This window comes from Trachymyrmex cornetzi, unplaced genomic scaffold, assembly GCF_001594075.2.
Source record: "Trachymyrmex cornetzi isolate Tcor2-1 unplaced genomic scaffold, Tcor1.1 scaffold345, whole genome shotgun sequence".
Classification (NCBI taxonomy): domain Eukaryota; kingdom Metazoa; phylum Arthropoda; class Insecta; order Hymenoptera; family Formicidae; genus Trachymyrmex; species Trachymyrmex cornetzi.
In genome coordinates this window covers 87,230-104,666 of record NW_017298164.1, presented here as the reverse complement: position 1 = coordinate 104,666, position 17,437 = coordinate 87,230, and the positions used below count along the sequence as shown (strand labels likewise).

General features: G+C 33.9%; 1 protein-coding gene across 1 annotated transcript in view; it reads left to right on the top strand.

The window, feature by feature from the left end:
* The window catches only part of LOC108763202 (uncharacterized), a 75,454-nt gene extending 58,585 nt beyond the window's left edge, over positions 1–16,869 (top strand). The window contains exons 2-3 of the mRNA XM_018510630.1: positions 5,030–5,267; positions 16,325–16,869. Of these exons, the coding sequence (XP_018366132.1) occupies positions 5,030–5,267; positions 16,325–16,656 (570 nt within the window). The 3' untranslated portion in view covers positions 16,657–16,869. The remainder of the gene's footprint in view (positions 1–5,029; positions 5,268–16,324) is intronic.
* The last annotated feature ends 568 nt before the right edge of the window (positions 16,870–17,437 follow it).

The window sequence follows — 17,437 nt, the reverse complement described above, 5'->3', positions numbered from 1 at the left end:
CTATGTCTCGCGGGAAACGTGAGCCAGGCTCCTCAATTCGCAAATATGTATTACGAGAGGCGAAAGGGCAAGTATTTCGGAGACGGTTTGGAAGAGTACGAGCGTATACTCCGAACGTACATCCCTGCTTCGTATATTCTCGGGATATTCCCCGCATAAACCCCATAAGGCACACGCTGCTGTTGTTGCGAAGGAGAGAAAGAGAGTTTTCGAAACGTGAGGAAATATACGAGCAGCGAACCGAGTTTAGGCAGTCGAATATATATTTTTTGGATGGCTGCTCTCTCTTTCTTTCACTGCGTGATCGATGAGGCAACTGAAACGAGGTGGAACTCGGAAAAAACACGCGTCACGTCGCTTTCCATCCCCCTCCTTTTTTTACTATTTCGGAAATTACCCGCTATTAGCGTACGCGTACGGTAATTTACCTTGCTACTAATTACTGCAATATTCTCGTGAAAACGCTGACGTTCTCGTTACGATAGCGAATGCATAAGTCACGAAGCGCGTCCGTGCCGGGTGTCCGGTAGTGTCTAATAAACGAAAATTTATCCTCGCGCGATGCGCCGGTTTATTTGCCGGCAATTTTACCCAGCGTCGTGTCACCGTGCCCAGACAAAACGCATGTATATTATTCGGTTTGTAATTATAATTTGCGAATTTGTGCAGGGTCAGCTGAGTTCGTCGGTAATTCCTTGGACACCAAGAGTTATTACACTGGAGTGCTCAACGTGCCTCGTATTAATCGTTAGTCTTAATTATGGGCACTAAATAGGAAGAATGAAACTTCAAATGCAAACGTAAAATGAGTTAGCTCTTAAAATAAAAAAATATTAAATGTATTGATTGCCATTGTGTGAATTAGTTATAATAGTCTTAATTATGGATGTTAAATACGAAGAACGAGGCTTCAAATGCAAACGTAAAATGAGTTAGCTCTTAAAATAAAAAAATTAAATGTATTGATTACCATTGTGAATTAGTTATAACATAGATTGTACTATATTTTTATGTGAAAAAAAGAGGAGGATAAAATCCTTTTTGTAGGTGTCTTTAAATAGACTTTTGCGCAAGTAGCGCGGATTTAGTTTGGCAATGCGTCGAGCTTAAAATCGTTGTGGCCTGGCAGTGGTTTTTATCCGATTTTATGCGGCGAATCTTCCCACGTGAAAAACTGCTGGTTAAAATAAATGAACGTTAAATCTACTAAAGGGATATAAGATTATTCGGAACACTGGGCTTTTAAAGCCCTGCGCGATTGTTATACCATTTCACGTTGGTGATGTGCTTTCAATTCGCAAAAAATACATTTATTACATTCGCGTCGTCCGAAATGCCACGGTGAATATATCAGTTTATCCAACAAATAATATAATTTTTTATTACCGAATATATTTTATGACTACAAAACCTGCAAAATTTTCATAAATTAATAGAAATTATGTTGAAAATTTAGTAATTAACAAAATGAATCTAGCAAGCAATGAAAGACGAGGTATGTATATACCAGAAAAGGCTCATTAAAAAAACAAATTAATATAAATTATCAAATTAATTATTCAATTAATTGGAAGAGATGATAAATTTTTTCTGAGATATTATACATATATTATTTAATTAAAATCGATAATTTCTTAAATTTTTTTATTCGTATATTTATTACATTTTACGCGTTCTTATATTTTTAATTAATAATATTTTACACACGATTCTTTTAAATCTTGTTATATTACGCGAACATCCAAACTGGATCAAAATTTATAAGTATCTTCCATCGTAGTTTAGTGGCTATAATCGGAAGTGTCCAAGAGAACGTGTAATGTAATCGCGTTACACGTGATAATAGCCGCATTGGCTGCCAAATACCAATTAAACTTTTCCAACTACTTTCGTAACTTGAATGAAGGCTTGTGTTTATTCAACCATTGTCAGCGATATAAATTACAAGACCAACGCGATGACGATGCGGGCTATCTATTGTGAGCGCTCTATGGTCTCATCTTTTTCAAGTTGATAGATACTGATTAAACTTTCCGTAATTTCAACATACGGCTATCTCGGCATTATATGTCTTATTTACAAGACTGAATAATAAAGCAACTCGGCGAAGTTTATTATCGGGTGCATATCGGGGTTTCTTAAGACGAATAAGAAGCGACATAAAGACCAACAAAACAAGTTTATACAAACTTTAATAACGTAGTCAGCATTTTTAAAAGTGAAGAAAACTTCATAAAGATCCTTGTACAAAATTAAAATTATCTCTATTATCTTTTCTTATCGTTGTCTCTTACATACTATACTAAAATATTATGCTGAGCATATTTAAAAAATTTGATAAAGTCACACACATTAGAAAAAAGATTTAATACCTTTAACAAAACTGTTTAGTTGAGGCATTTTTTAACAACCAAGCAATAACAACCAAATATTTAAGTTGTATAATAAAAATTTTGGTTATTTCTGGTCAATGCACTTTTTAACTTTTTAAATAATAAAAAAATTTTTTTATTTCAATTAAACAGTTTAGTCAGTACAAATGAATATTTTGATTCGGTTTATTTTAAATTTCATAGAACAAAATAACGTAATCTACTGTTATACTAGGAAAAATATTTTACTAACAAAATATTTGATTAAAATACAAAATATTTAACCGCAAACTAACCTGTTTTATTACTTTGATTATTTATAAATTAAACTATTTAATTGGCATAAACAAATATTTTTGTTATTTAAAAAGCTGAAGTGTATTGAGTAGAAGCAACTAAATTTTTTATTGTACAAACAAAATAATTGGTTGCTGTTAAAAAATGTCAGTTTTGCTAAAGACGCTATATTTTTATTCCTAATGTATAACACTACAGAAATTATGAGAATTCATGAGAATTTTTAATTTTTTAATTATTATTCATTTTTTTCTATAATTTAATTTACTAATTTTCCTAATTCAGAAGAAGAGAACAAAGTTTAAACGTAAATTTTATGTCATCATAGTTTCTGGTTTCCATTTAATAATAACATCGTTTGCACATAGTCGCGACATTTGTTAAAAAAAGAAAGGAAAAATAACACAGTTTCAAACAAACGACCGCGATTGTTCATGCGACGAGATTCCCGACGAAACGACAATTGAAATTTTTTGCGGGCTATTCGACAAAGGCCATATTTATTATCTCGTTAATTTTAATCCCCCAACCACGCTGTGTGACCCAGTATCACATACACCTCGACGACAATGATTTACGGCGCTTTTCCGGTACAATAAAGCAGAGATGTGTACGCACGTACACACGTACATGCGCGCAATATGCGCGTATCTACTCAGCAAAAACGAAAACCTCGTCTACTTTTATTTTGGCCATTTCATTCGTCCGTACAGAGTGCTTCAAAATTACCGGATGTCATTTTCACTGAAGATTTTTCGATCTGTGAAAATATGATAAGAAATGTCGAATGTCTGCATTTTTCGAATAACTAATTGAGCATAAAGAAATTTCGACAAATTCTGTTTCTCCCTCCACAAGGATTTAAGAAGAAAAATGACAAAAAAACTAATAAGCACAAAGCTAATAAAAATAGCGCATAGCATTTCGCGCATAGCATTTACTATGAATATTCTTGATTAATCTTGAGAAACAACAAAACACGTTTGCGCTAGACTGAAATTCACTGGTATCGCAAAGACAAAGCAGAGAAGCCTTTATGGACCTCGGACCTCCGCAAAGATTATTATAGTCATTGTTCAACGAACTCTCCTTAGCTGGTTCCCGCGGGCAAAACCGAGTATCGTACCATCTGAGCTCAACAAGTTGATAATCTGCATCACCGCTGTACATCAACTTCGGACCTAAGCGCTTTCAGTGGGTACATTAGCATCATGTTTAATATACGAGCGAATTGAATAAACAATTACTTATGTTTGTACATAACATGCGACTTTGCGCATAAATTAAACCGACAGTTAAAGCGAGTTTTCCCTCTAGATAACGTAACAAGTAAAAGCTGCATTTATTGCATTCCAATGAGAATTGACCTTTGCGCTTTCTGAAGATCAAGTTTCTTCACAAAATCACCGCGTTACACGGGAAGAATTGTCAAGATTAGCTTTCATGAGATAAACTCTGGGACCGATTTTGTAGTCTGCGCTATTCGACGTTATTATTACTGCAACGGAGATGAATAGGCGTTTGATTTTCTCAGCATTTTGTTGAGACTAATTCTTTATACGCTTAACTTTTGGCCTCTCTACTTCTCTAAAGCATCGGTCAACGTCACTAAGGAGAGTCACGAGTAAGATTGACGAACATCTTATTCCCTTGGCAGGCAATGTTCGCAACTATTATATAATGTTCTATTTAAGATTCGCTGCTGTTGTTTATCATAAAGCTTGCGAAGCAAGAAGTCGCGAAATTGCGAGATCGATCAACACTCCGGATAATAAAAATAAATCCGACGAAAATATATAGACTAGATACTTTTGAGTGAGATTCAGCATTATCCGGCACAATCCGATTAAAGGTATAAAAGATTTCACGGAGATATAAAATCGAAATGATCGGGCTGAAAAAAAAAAAAAAAAGAAATCCCGCGCGTATTATGCCGATCGGAATTCGGCGGTTATTCGACTCTCGACGATATTATTTCCACGGACTTAATCATTAACGATCGCCCGGTCAATAAATTGTCCGTAATTTGCTTTAAGTTCCTCACGGTATTATCTATATCTACTTTCGCCAAAGTTACTAGATTACTCCCCCGCGCACATACTCGGTGTCTCTGCACTTTCTTCCGTCTTCGCAAGCTCTTTAACCGATCTAGAACCAATTTTTTCCCGAGCTAGAATCTTATCTTTTTTTTCTCTTCAACTTTTTAATATCTCAAATATCCTGGGAATTGAGGTTCAAGTGCAAATCATGTTTACGGAAAGATATCGATTTATATCCACTTAGCTTAGCGCTTAGTAGATATATGTTCCATTCAATCATGCGATTTTTCAGGTCGATTTTACGAAAACATTTCGTTACAGATAATGGGCAAATGGTACGTCGTAGAAGTACTGCAACACAACCTCGACCCCACAAAGCCAGTGAAGACCAATGTCATTGTCAGCAATGATCTTTGTCCGATTGTGAAGTTGAGACCGTTTGAATATTCTGCATTAAAACTGTGGTGGAGTGAAGAATCTGGAGACCTGGAATTTACCTTCCGGATACCAAATATTAACACGAAAAAAGGCTTTTGGCGAAATATGTACCCGCAGAACGGTAAATTTTCATATTATTTTGATTCTCGTATTTATAGAGGAAAAAGTGGTATTATGGTCAGTGTATATATATATATATATATATTGCCTCCCTTAAGATCTCTGCTATTATATAGCGAATCCTAATTACTTATGGAATTATTTGTTCAGTAGCTCGCCGTTACATGACGCTAATATACCAATACTTAAGCCAGCACTTATTACAACGCATTTTTACTTTCAAGTATTTTGAATTCTGAGATACATTTTAGCATTTAATTATACCTACTTCCTCATTTTTCTTAAACTTGAGCGTATTTTCAATATATGTATTTTTAAATGTGTTGTTTGCTATTTAACATTTTATTTGACTGTATATATTTTGAGTTAGCAAATTTAAACAATAGCATGGTATTTTGCTAATGTGGGCCTCTATAAATATTGATTACTCACGGCTTCTTTTTTGAAGTTTTCATATCAAAATAATTATTTGATGATCGATTGTAGCTCTACTGTTAACATATAGTTTATATTACATGTACTATTTTTAGTACTGAGATTTTTAGTACTGAGCATCTTATATGCAAAAGTTATGTGAATGTATATACATTTATTTGCATACATTCTAAAATGTTTTACTTTTTTATTAATTTTGTGACCAAATATTGTTTTCTAAACAAAATTAATTTTTAAAGGCTATTTTTATGGAAGGCCACATTATCACCCATGTTTTCTTTGAGTCATTATGCAATGTCGTCACATTTTTATTAATAGTGTCCTAAGTAATATTTCGTAACTTTGAGTCCAGAATCAATTCAACAACATTTTAACGAATGTAATTGTCAAATTTTAAACTTAAATATTTTATATATATAGGTATACATATTCGCTGTCTTAATTTTTAATTTTGAAATATTTTATTATCACATGGAAAGAAAGTTTTGCCAAAGTATTTAAAAATTTAGCTAGATACAGATGTACAAATAATTTTGTTAAACTATCAAAACAATTATTAGAACGCTCAAACTAGTTACTAGAATATCAAAACTTTTTTTGGTACTGCTCATCATGCTAGAGCGTCCTTCACAATTATTTCAATAGTTCAATAAAATTATTTTCAGATTTGTATCTAGTTCAATTTTTACACCGAGAAAAAATGTATTAAATTTTAATAAATATTTATTTGAATAATACCAATCAACACTTACTTAAGTAAATATTTGTTCAATAAAAAATTATAGTTAAATCAAAATAGTTTATGTACTAAATAGTCTTTATATTTAAGCAAAACTTATTTCTGTGCGATAATGAGAAAACATTCCTTTTCATAAAGAACAGTTCTCATTACGTTCTAATATAATTCTCATTTCAAATTTTTAATACAGTGTTAAATAGCATCTAATTGTGAGCATAATTCAACAGTGCAACATTGCGATTTAATTAACAAGTAGACGATGGCTATTCTCGGTTAGAATACGTGCATTAATATTGAAACCAGATGCATTAATTATCAGTGATGCAAATTAATGCGTTTGTATTGTACATTTGACATCCGCGCAATGAACCGTGTAAACTAGTTCTAGTGAGAATCTGATGCAAAAACATATTTGCATAAGGAACAATTGCACAAAACGAGAATTGTGATTAATAACATCTGGCGAAATTAGGGTAACACGGTTTCAGATTATAACTTCTTTTAGACAAATCAATTGAAATCGAACGGGTGAGTGGGTGGGCTTTACTTCTTTATATCTTAATCGAATCTTTCAGCATTCCGATTTTCTCGATAATTTTCAAAGTATCTCGACCGTTCGTTCCAATTATACGACAAGTTACGGCTCTCATCGCGATTGATTTTCCATGTTACCCAGTTAGCCGAATTAAGAAATCTTTCGTGATAAAACTGGGATTCTTAATTTTTCAATCACTCTTGAGCAGCGTTTTGCCCAGACGATCTTTTGCCAAGTGTCTCTTTAGAAACGAAGAAATAGAATTACGAAGGACTCTTCAAAATTGTAAAAAGGAAAGATGACGAACAATCTCTGCGAAAAGCGTGTAATAATTTTAACGTGCGATTCACAGCTTTATTGTATCTCGAATAACTTTTCGTGAATGGACAAAATTAAAACTCGGTTTTCGTTGGAATTTTCCAATTTGTCTCAAATTGTGACGAAAATGTGTTGCGCTTTTGCACGTCTCGCATTAGTATTCCTTTCTCGTTTTCTTCCTCTTCTCTTTCTCTCTCTTGAATGCTTCGAATTTTATCGATTTATTGTATAATAAAATAAAAAAAATATTATAAAATTTTGAAAGAAATATGTAACTAACTGATAATAAATCCGAATTATCTGTCTATTGAAACGTTACGTTTTTTTTACGAGTTTAAAAAAACGACTTAATGACCTCTTCTTTAAACATGAATATCGGAAGAAAAGTTATCAATATAAAAGAATTAAAGAAGTAATGAAAGTTTTTGATATTACAATATATTAATGGAAAAGTAGAATTTTCATTTCGTATGTTTATTAGAGTCTCTCTGTTTCAATAACGAGGAGCTAGGGAAACACATATATCCAGTATGTAAACTTTGGTGCGAAGTTCAAAGTTCTTTCGAAGGTGATTATCATAAGCTAGTCCGAATAACCGATCACGCCGCGCTTGTCGGACGGGTGTGGTCGAAAGTTTCAGGCAACTCCTCACAGAGGAGTAAATTGGATTAACGATTCGGTTGGGTAGCTCACGCCTAAAGTTGCATCGGCATTAGGAACGTGCCATTAGACCGGCGGCTCTTAAGATAAATATGCGCTTTGAATGAATCGTCAAATGAAGACAAACTCGCAAGGAAATAGGAACATTTCTCTATCACGGAAGAATCAATCGGAATTTATTCCTCGACGAGATTTGCATTGCGAACCTCGAGAGAAGCTGTAAACATGAAGGAAACGAGAAAAGGAAAGCTATAAAATAAGGACAATATGACGTCTACATAAAAAAAGGATCCAGTATTCTAAATCAAGCGTGCTTCTTTTTATGTATGGATTTCTTCAATTCTGATATTGAAAATTAATACAATAAGTAATTATTAAAATAATAAAAGAATAAGGTAATTATAATAATAAAAAGATTAATTAAAATAGTTATAAATCGGACAAAAGAATTAATTATATCTGTTCAATGCTTTGGGAGAAAGAAAATTACAACAAAATGAAGTAATATTATGGTAAAAATATTGCAATAGACTGATGATTGAACAGTAGAAAAAAATAAAATAAAAAATGAATGGAAACAGGTTATTGCACTCGTTCGGTATTCAGACTGAATGATAAAGATTTCAAAAAGGAAAGAGATTAAATTGGTTCAACAAAACTGTTTGGCTCGCTGGATACTTTCTTCAACTTCGCCCTCTTTACTATGTTTGCTTCCATTGGTGGATTAAAAGCGTAGAGATTGAAGTTTGTTAAGTGAAAAGCAGAATGCTGATTTCTAAGATCTGAACGAAAACACGAAGGTAATGTTTCTATAAAGGAAACGATTGTTAATAATGAATTACTATTATATTTTAAAATCTACATTTTTGGATATCTACCTTTTTTAAACGTATTACAAGTGGACTTGTATGATCACTTAATGTAATGGTGAGACAGAGTCCCTGAAATCATTGTATGTAAAATTCATATGAAATCCCGATGTATAATCCGACAATTACACATGCAACTATGAGAAATAATTGTGCATAATATTAAATAAAATTGTTTATTTTATCAAATGACTTCATATACAATGAAGAAAATTATTTGTCGTCGAATAAAATCATCTGAAATCAAATGAAATCGTGTAATTTGTGGGACAATATTTCAACTAGTGGTTACCTCCTCGTGATCCTTTCTAGCTAAATTGAAGTTGGTGAAATCACTCAATAGTACAAGAAAACTTCGATTATCGGGAGCTGGAGGATTCGATATAGTTATTATCCGCACAAAATGTTCAGATAAAAAGAACGTAAAGGAAATATTAAACAAGATAATTCTCTCCTTTCAGATGGAACAAATAAATCGCGTATCAATGTAATTCGGCAAGACACGATTCGCCAACGACAATTAAACTCCCAAGACGCGCCGGCTAATGATCTTAATGAATTCGTGGAATCGTCCGTGTGATTATCGGTTAACCGTCAGCCAAGCAGGGATAGGATTCAGCCGTCGTAAGCTGGCAAAGTCGAGACATCCAATTACGACTGCCGGCTGTCGGAGAATGACGGGAAACGCGAAGAATTCGTCGCGAGGCGCTTCTTCGAGGAGAAAGCGCTCGTCGACGCGGAAAATAATTTTTCAAAAGTCGCAGGGCCATCTGCTCTTTCTAATTTCTTTCCGGCCGATTCTGCAAGTTCTTCCCTTCCCCCTCTTCTTCCTTCTCCCCCAGCAACCACTCTACCGAGTGGCTTGTCTGACGTTATTCTTCGCTATCGGCCAACAGCAAATACGGGATTCTGTATAATAGCGCGAGCAGATGCGGAACGTAATGCGGATTGAGGTTTCTCCTGGATTTCGTTTCAGTTCGTCTGCCGAAGTATACTAATCCGAAAACCGAAAACGATCCGAACTGCCAAGGATAATATGCCGCGGCATCGTGAAACTGCAAGAGTGCACATACCCGATTGATGCACGAACGTTGTTTGCGAAGTCGCTGAAACTTTAGGAAACGACAGCTAACGAGTTCGCTCTTATATTAATACTCCCGCGAATGAATCTTCATTCGGGAAAACGACGTCTCTCTGAAATGAGCGACTTCACGTACCTTTAGAGCAGGAAGATTGTATAAAGCTGGGTTGTTTCACCTCTCGATAAACTTTAGCTCACTCTCTAACTCTCCTATACTCTTTATGCTCTTATCCTTTTACTCTTTTGTTTATCCATTAGATAAATTATTATATAGTTTATCGAAAGATGAAATAACCGGTTCTAATGTCCGTTTCTATCAATGTAGTTCAATTTTAATCTTGATTCAACTAACTCTTCATCTTTTTCTAGTTTTAAGAATTAAAAAAAAATGGAGAGTAAGTTGAACCGAGATTAAAGTTAATGTACAATGGTAGAAACGGCCATTAATCTTCTGCTTTTAAGATAAAAATGATAAATACACGTCGTTTATAATCGACATGCAATGTAGATAAAAGTGTTCTAATAAAATTGGAAAAAAAAAGAGTAAAATTTATTCCTTTATCTCGTTATTCGCCTGTGTTAAATTCAATATAATAGACTTTTATGATAATTCAATATAATAGACTTTTATAATTTTAAAAATTCGAATACATTAAATAAAAATCTCTTCTTTGACCAATTTAAAATCGATTTTTCGTTAGTGAAACCTTAATTGATCGTAAATCTTCTTTGTAAAGATTCTAATTATCTCTTTCAAGCAAGAATGCATTTCTATTAAATTACTGGAGAGCATGTTTTAATTTTGACGTTTTGCCGTTAGAAAGTTCTCGTTAAACCCAATTTTGACCTAGTATTTCAATATCGAGGCACCAGAAAAATTCCGGCGTAATAGAATTCCTGGGGAATATCTTTCTATATCAGAGAGAAAAAGAGGAGCGAGCAGGAGGAAGCGAGAAACAATAAAATTTCGAAATATTTTTACTTGCATATACAAACGCGATAATTATTTTTTACGTATAAATATGAAAATAACTAAAAGTACATATGTACGTTTGTGAACAATAAAATTTACCATATGGTTAATTAAATTTGGAGACAGCGTGGCAGATAAAAAGTAAAAAATAATAAAAAATACATGTCAAGTATTTATCTGACAAACAACAAGCTTTTTATAATTCAAAATATAATTCTGGCTCACACAGAATTTAAAAATTACGTGTCTTGAATATTTGCTGGGTAAAATTACATTCGCACATACGCACATACAAATGTTTGATTACACAAAAACTGCGAAACGTGTTGCATCCCGCGTTATTTTTCTTAGTGTAAAAAAAAATGCACGCGATCAACGGTCACTTTTTCGTGCAACATAAGCGACTTTATTACGGAAAGTTAAATCAATTTCGTGCATTAGCCGTTCCTTGAGCCGAAAGCACTAGCACTGCGCGAGGATTTGCCCGTGAGAATGTTTTTGCCGTTTTACGGACGACGCGGAATGAAAACTTTCCTCCGACATCTTCCTTTCACTAAATTTAACTTCCCCCGACTTCGGCCTCCGGGAATCTCATCAGAGCTGCAGCTGCCGTACTTTGAGCATTAAAAACGAAGATCCGGGGCAGTTTTTCGCGATGGAATTTATAATTCTCGTGCGACGTACTTCGCGGCTATTGGACGCGACGCTTGACGAGACGACGAGGAGACCCTGGGGAGACTAATGTATGGATGTAAGTGCTGCCTATTCGAGATCTAATACATAAACGCGGTCGGAACAACTTTCCAGAGAAGATAAAAACCTTCTTATACTTATACGACCTAGTTTTCCAACTCGGGTAAAAACGGACAGTTTTACTCTTTCTTAAAAGTTGTGCGAGAGAAGATAACACATAAAAGTGCATAATCAAAGATTGCGTAAAATTCAATTCAATTTCAATAAAATAAAATTTTAATGAAAATCAATTTAACCTTGTTAGGATGGGGATCTGTTTTAAAAATCATAGCTTTTGCTTGATTAAGATTTGTTATAATTTATGATTTTTTATTGTATTTCTTGCTTTAAAATATGATAATATTTCAGTGCAGATTTATAGTGGCTTTCCCGTCTTGTAAATGTTAAAAAAATGTATTTTAAAGCATATTTTGTTGAAAACTAATTAAGAACTACATATAAACAACTACATTATACGTTATAATACTGCGACAAGGAGGAGAGAAACAGAGAGGAACGAATGTAATCGTTAAACTAATCAGTTAATTGATTTGCTTATTAATATACGCGATTGTTCATTTATCGGTAAGGCACACTGTTTAGCTGTTAATTTATAATTGTTTACGCGCATAGAGAGGAGTAAATTGCAATCATCGTTTAATTCATCGCTCAATTTAGAACAGCGATGTACATAGCGATAGTTAGCAAAATGTAATGATAGTCGCGCTATATGGGAACGAATTTGAATAATAATCAGGACAATGTATCGGCTGAAGCGATTACGGCGATGACGTTGCTGATACATTCGCGACACATGCAATTAGTCGTACGCGTTTCAATTACCATGTCGTTTTAATATAATCCGTGACATTGGCGCAATTGGGAAGAATGTTGCGAATAGATAAACATCTAATTGCTATCATGAATGTAATTACGAGCATCGCAACACGCTTTCGATTTCATTGCCTGCGCGCTATTCACGTCGCTTTGCTTAATAGCCGGAACAATCCAGTCGCAGTAAATGTCAATCGTAACCGTTCCAGTGAACAGTCATTTCAATGAATTGCCAGGGTACGACAATGTTTTGCGGCAATGATCGATATGTTACATATGTACGTGAAACATCGTCGTTTTAACGATTTGGTCAACTTCAATTACAAGTGACCAGTGTAAAATATTATATATATATATGTCTAAAATAGTTTATACTCGTTGCTCGTGATTGAAGTTGTTCCAAATTGGTACGCTTGAAATTTCAAATTGTGTTACGCTTCTCAAGTAATTTTAACACTTTTGCATGTCTCAGAAAGTACGTCTTTAAATGAAAATTAACATTTTATTTTTTACGTACATATACAAGGTGTATTCTAAAAGTATTCTAAAAGATTTTAAAGAGTGATTTCTCACATCGATTTAAGACGAAAACGTATGATTATATATTCAAAACAACTCTTATAAAGATCAGAGTATCAAAGTTGAAGGAAATATTTTATTTAAAAAAAGAATGTACGTCTTCCAAAAAATAAGTCTTCAAAACATGATCTTTATACATACAAAGTTTTACCAAAAGAATCCGAACAGTTTTTGAAATTTTTGAAAAGGTTTAAATTAATGTGAGAATCATCTCTTAAAATCTTCTATTTTATTTTTTACATCCTGTATTATATATGTATTTGAGAAGCGTAAGAATGTAAGAAAATTGGAAAGTCGTGTGCCAAAACTTTTCTCGATACTTTTGCTTTAAAAAATATCGACTTCGAAATTATTAAAAATTTATTTAAGTTACATTAAAGATTAGCGGTTGATCCGACAGATGTAGATCGGTCTGTCCGTTCTGTAAATAAGTTTAGTTGGAAACGTAACGGATGCTCCTAAATGCCGGTATTAAAGTGCTATCTCTAGTGAAATATTTCCAACATCGTGCGATGATCCTGCGAAATGTGGGATGCCTACATGCATCGCTTATAGTCGCTGCACATTACGCATATAGATTGTACACGTGCTCGCCGTCTCGTCTCCGTATATTTCCCTTCATAACGTTAAGTGCGTCCTCAACTATGTAATGAGCCGTAATATTGCGTATTTCCACGGTATACCCGTATATTTCGAGTTGTCACGAATGATCATCGAATCCGTTTGAACTGCTAAGCCAGCAAGTAGAATCGTAATCAAATCATTTCGACTAGTCAACAAGTCTTGTATCCGCAGATAATAATCGTGGCCAAATTAAATATATATGGAAAGTGCATTAGTAAACATAGCAAACAATTTTGCTAAAATATTCAAAAATTTTGGCAGATACAGATCTGAAAATAATTTTATTGAAATCAAAATAATTATTTAAAATGCTTAAGCTTCGACAATTCCGTGAAAAGCTTTAACATTCTAACATTTCTGGCAAGCAGTTTAAGCGTCAAATAATTATTTTGATGATACAAACAAAATTATTTTCAGATCTGTAACTAATTAAAAATCTTAGATTCTCTTAGAACAAAACCGTTCGTTCTGTGTAGTAAAATATAGGTACATGAACTGTAAGACATGAAGAATAATGCGTGATAAATAAAAATAGGACTCGAAATTTTTTTTGTACGTCTTCCATATAAGACACATGGTAACATCTAGTGCGAAACACTGATCGCACTTTATTCTGGTCAATTCACTTAGATCAAACATTTCTGCAGATTAAACATTGCACAGGTTGGAGTTTATGTCTTGGGGTCCGGTGAAGTGGTTGCAACTTACATTTGTCAAAGCCTCGACTTAGTCCATTAAACGTGTTCAGATAAAAGTGCCAAGTCCGTGATAAATGATACTAAATTCAATGGTATTGTGCACTATTTGTTACTCGCTGTGGAAGTTTCTAAAGGAAACACTTTGGCTTCTTTGTAATTTCGTATTACTCGTATCAACCTTTTTATTGCTTCGCAATGCTCGTACTCATTACCCAAGCTACTTAATCACTTCTTAAATACTATACAGAAATTAACTGAGTTCAAGAGCTTAACGGTATACCATATATCAATTTTGTGTAATACATTTTCATATGAAGTGTGTCACACGAAATCATATCATAATTTTCTTTAAAGAAAAATAAAAATATTGCCCAGAAGTTTTCAAGTTTACTATTTTCATATTCCTTTATCTTATAAGAAAATAATGTGAATATAATTATAACATACTAGTAAAAAAATTGATGATTTTCATAATAAAATAAAAATTTTTTGAGGAATGTTTTGAACACTCCATCTATTAACTTGCGTATTTTTTACTTTTAAAGCCCGTTTTTACAATATAAGGTTACCAAAGATTAAAAGTTACCAAGAGATTCATCAGTGAAATTCATTCATGAATTTCGAGGTAACCTTTAATCTTTAGGTAATATTTTATATCGTGAAAACGAGCTTTAAAAGTAAAAAATACGCAAGTTAATAGGTGGAATGTTCACAACACTCTAAGAACAATTTTAATTTTAATAGTTATATTTTTTACTAGTACACTATATTACGGTTAAATTTACATTAATTATATTCTTATGAAGTAAAGGAATGTAAAAATAATGAACTCTAAACTTCTAGGTGATACTTTTTCTTTTCCTTTTCTAGCTTTTAAAGAACACTGTATCTTTAAGTGCAGTGGCCCCACCTAAAGGTTAAGCGATCAATACAAAACTTGAAAATGTAATAAGTTTTTAATATCGTTGGCATAGTGCAGTACACACGCGTACAGTATGTGAAACAATATTTGCGCATCCTATCTTGTTTGGAAAAATTTTATACCAACAAGAAAGTAATATCATAATGTATTTTTATTAAATTATGTTTTGCTTATAGTATGCTGAATAAAATATATTATAGAAACACTTTTCCTTGTTATATAAAATTTTTTCAAAAAAAGAAACGAGATGGCCAAATGCTCTTTTTATCCACTGTATACGTACGTATACTTGGATATAATACATATAAGTTATATTATATATAGAACCATAGCATATATTCTATATATAAGTGAACTGTATAATGTTTCACCGTATCAGTAGAAGCAGGAAATTGGAAAGTCAAGCTTTCGCTGCTTGTTCGATCTTTCTTCATTGTCGCGCTATCCTATCCTGACAATATCTTAGATGCCTATTTCAAAAAGCTTTACGGGCCAGAGTCTCATTTATCATTCCTGCCATTAATACGTACGTGTCAAATTTGTCGACTAAATCTAATTACTAGATAAATTTACCGAATACATCTCAGAGAATTCTCGTTTAAACATTGCTAAAAACAGCACGTTCTTTAAATAAACTTGATAATTAGAATCTTTAAATAATCTTCGGACGCGGAGAGTTTCAATTTTGTCAGTTTTTATCTTTCATATCATGTCTCTTCACGTGAAACAAAAATCCGTGAGTACAAAATGTGTCCCCGCTTTCTATCTCGCATACTCTTCTCCCTATTTCACTCGAAAGCATTCCACGCAAAGATAAAACTACTTCGTAAAAATAGACTTGTCGTCGACAGACATTTATTTCTACAGTCGCGACAGTTCCGTTTGTACAAGAGATTCTACTTCGTGCAGCGGACGGAAGCTGACGCGAAAAGCCGAGGGCAGGAAATTCGATAGGGAGGCCTCTTCCTCTCACCCCTTTCGTCCCTTTCCACCCTCGCATCTTGCGTATCGCACCCCTTCGCTCGCTTCTTTTAACCCGGCTGCTGATTTAATTTGCAGGTACCTTGGCGGACAGGCCAGACTACAAGCAGTTCGCCGGCACTGTGCACGTAATGAAGGCCGTTGCCTCGGACATGGTGTTGACTTTCTGTTCCCGGACTCCCGACCATCAGCTCTATTCCCTCCTATTGTCACGTGAGCACACTTTGCAGAAGAGCGACAAACGAGGCGTTCATAATCTCCTGGGACGCCGCGGTCTGAAGATCAACGGCATCCGTGAGACTTGCGTGAACGGCGGCGCCAGATCAAGACGAAGCGCGTTCGATCTCGTCGTCTGGATGACCCTCGTCGGCCTGTTCTCGTCGAGCGTCCTCTTCAGATCCTGGCAGTAGTGAAATCAGACGGACGATCGATCGATCTCGAGACGCTCAAATCGCGCCCGACTGTGTCTCGGACTAATTAACGCGATTATACTAACACTTTGGATGCTGCCGCGCGAGTAATCTCAGAACATTACGCCGAGTTACGGAAATCCGTTGACTGCACTCGTACACGTGTTATGTTAGTTACGTATCTAAGATGCCCTCGCGCCGAATTAAATAATAATTTTCCCGTCGCGATATTCTGCGTAATTTAAGTTCTTGCATGGAACAATTTTTAATTACGTATCTCTCTTTCGAAAAAAATTTATATTATGATTTATTACATTACCATAAACTGTTTTTATTAACTATTTTAAATTATTGCTACATAAAAAAAAACAAATATTCTCTACGTGGTTACAAACCACGTTACACATATTAACTTTTAAACGCCACATTACGGAAACAACACACTGATCAGTACAGGCATACCCAATTCAAATCGATTGCTTGTAACTTTCATAAAAATTGACATGTTGTAAAATTTTTTTCAATTAAGTTAAAATGGCAGGCATTAGGGACATAACGGTACCAAACAAATATTTGTTCGTACCTTTATTAATGAAAAAATCGAAAACAATGAAAAGAGTATTGGAAAAGCATTGGAAAAATAAAGCCGATAATAACGTAAAAGCGTTTAAGGATTAGTATTAATAAAACGTATTCAGCAGTGGAGTTTTTTAAATTTAAAATTAATCTCACACGAAGCAATTAAAAAGTTCTATTTATTGAGAATTTTTTTTTTCATCAG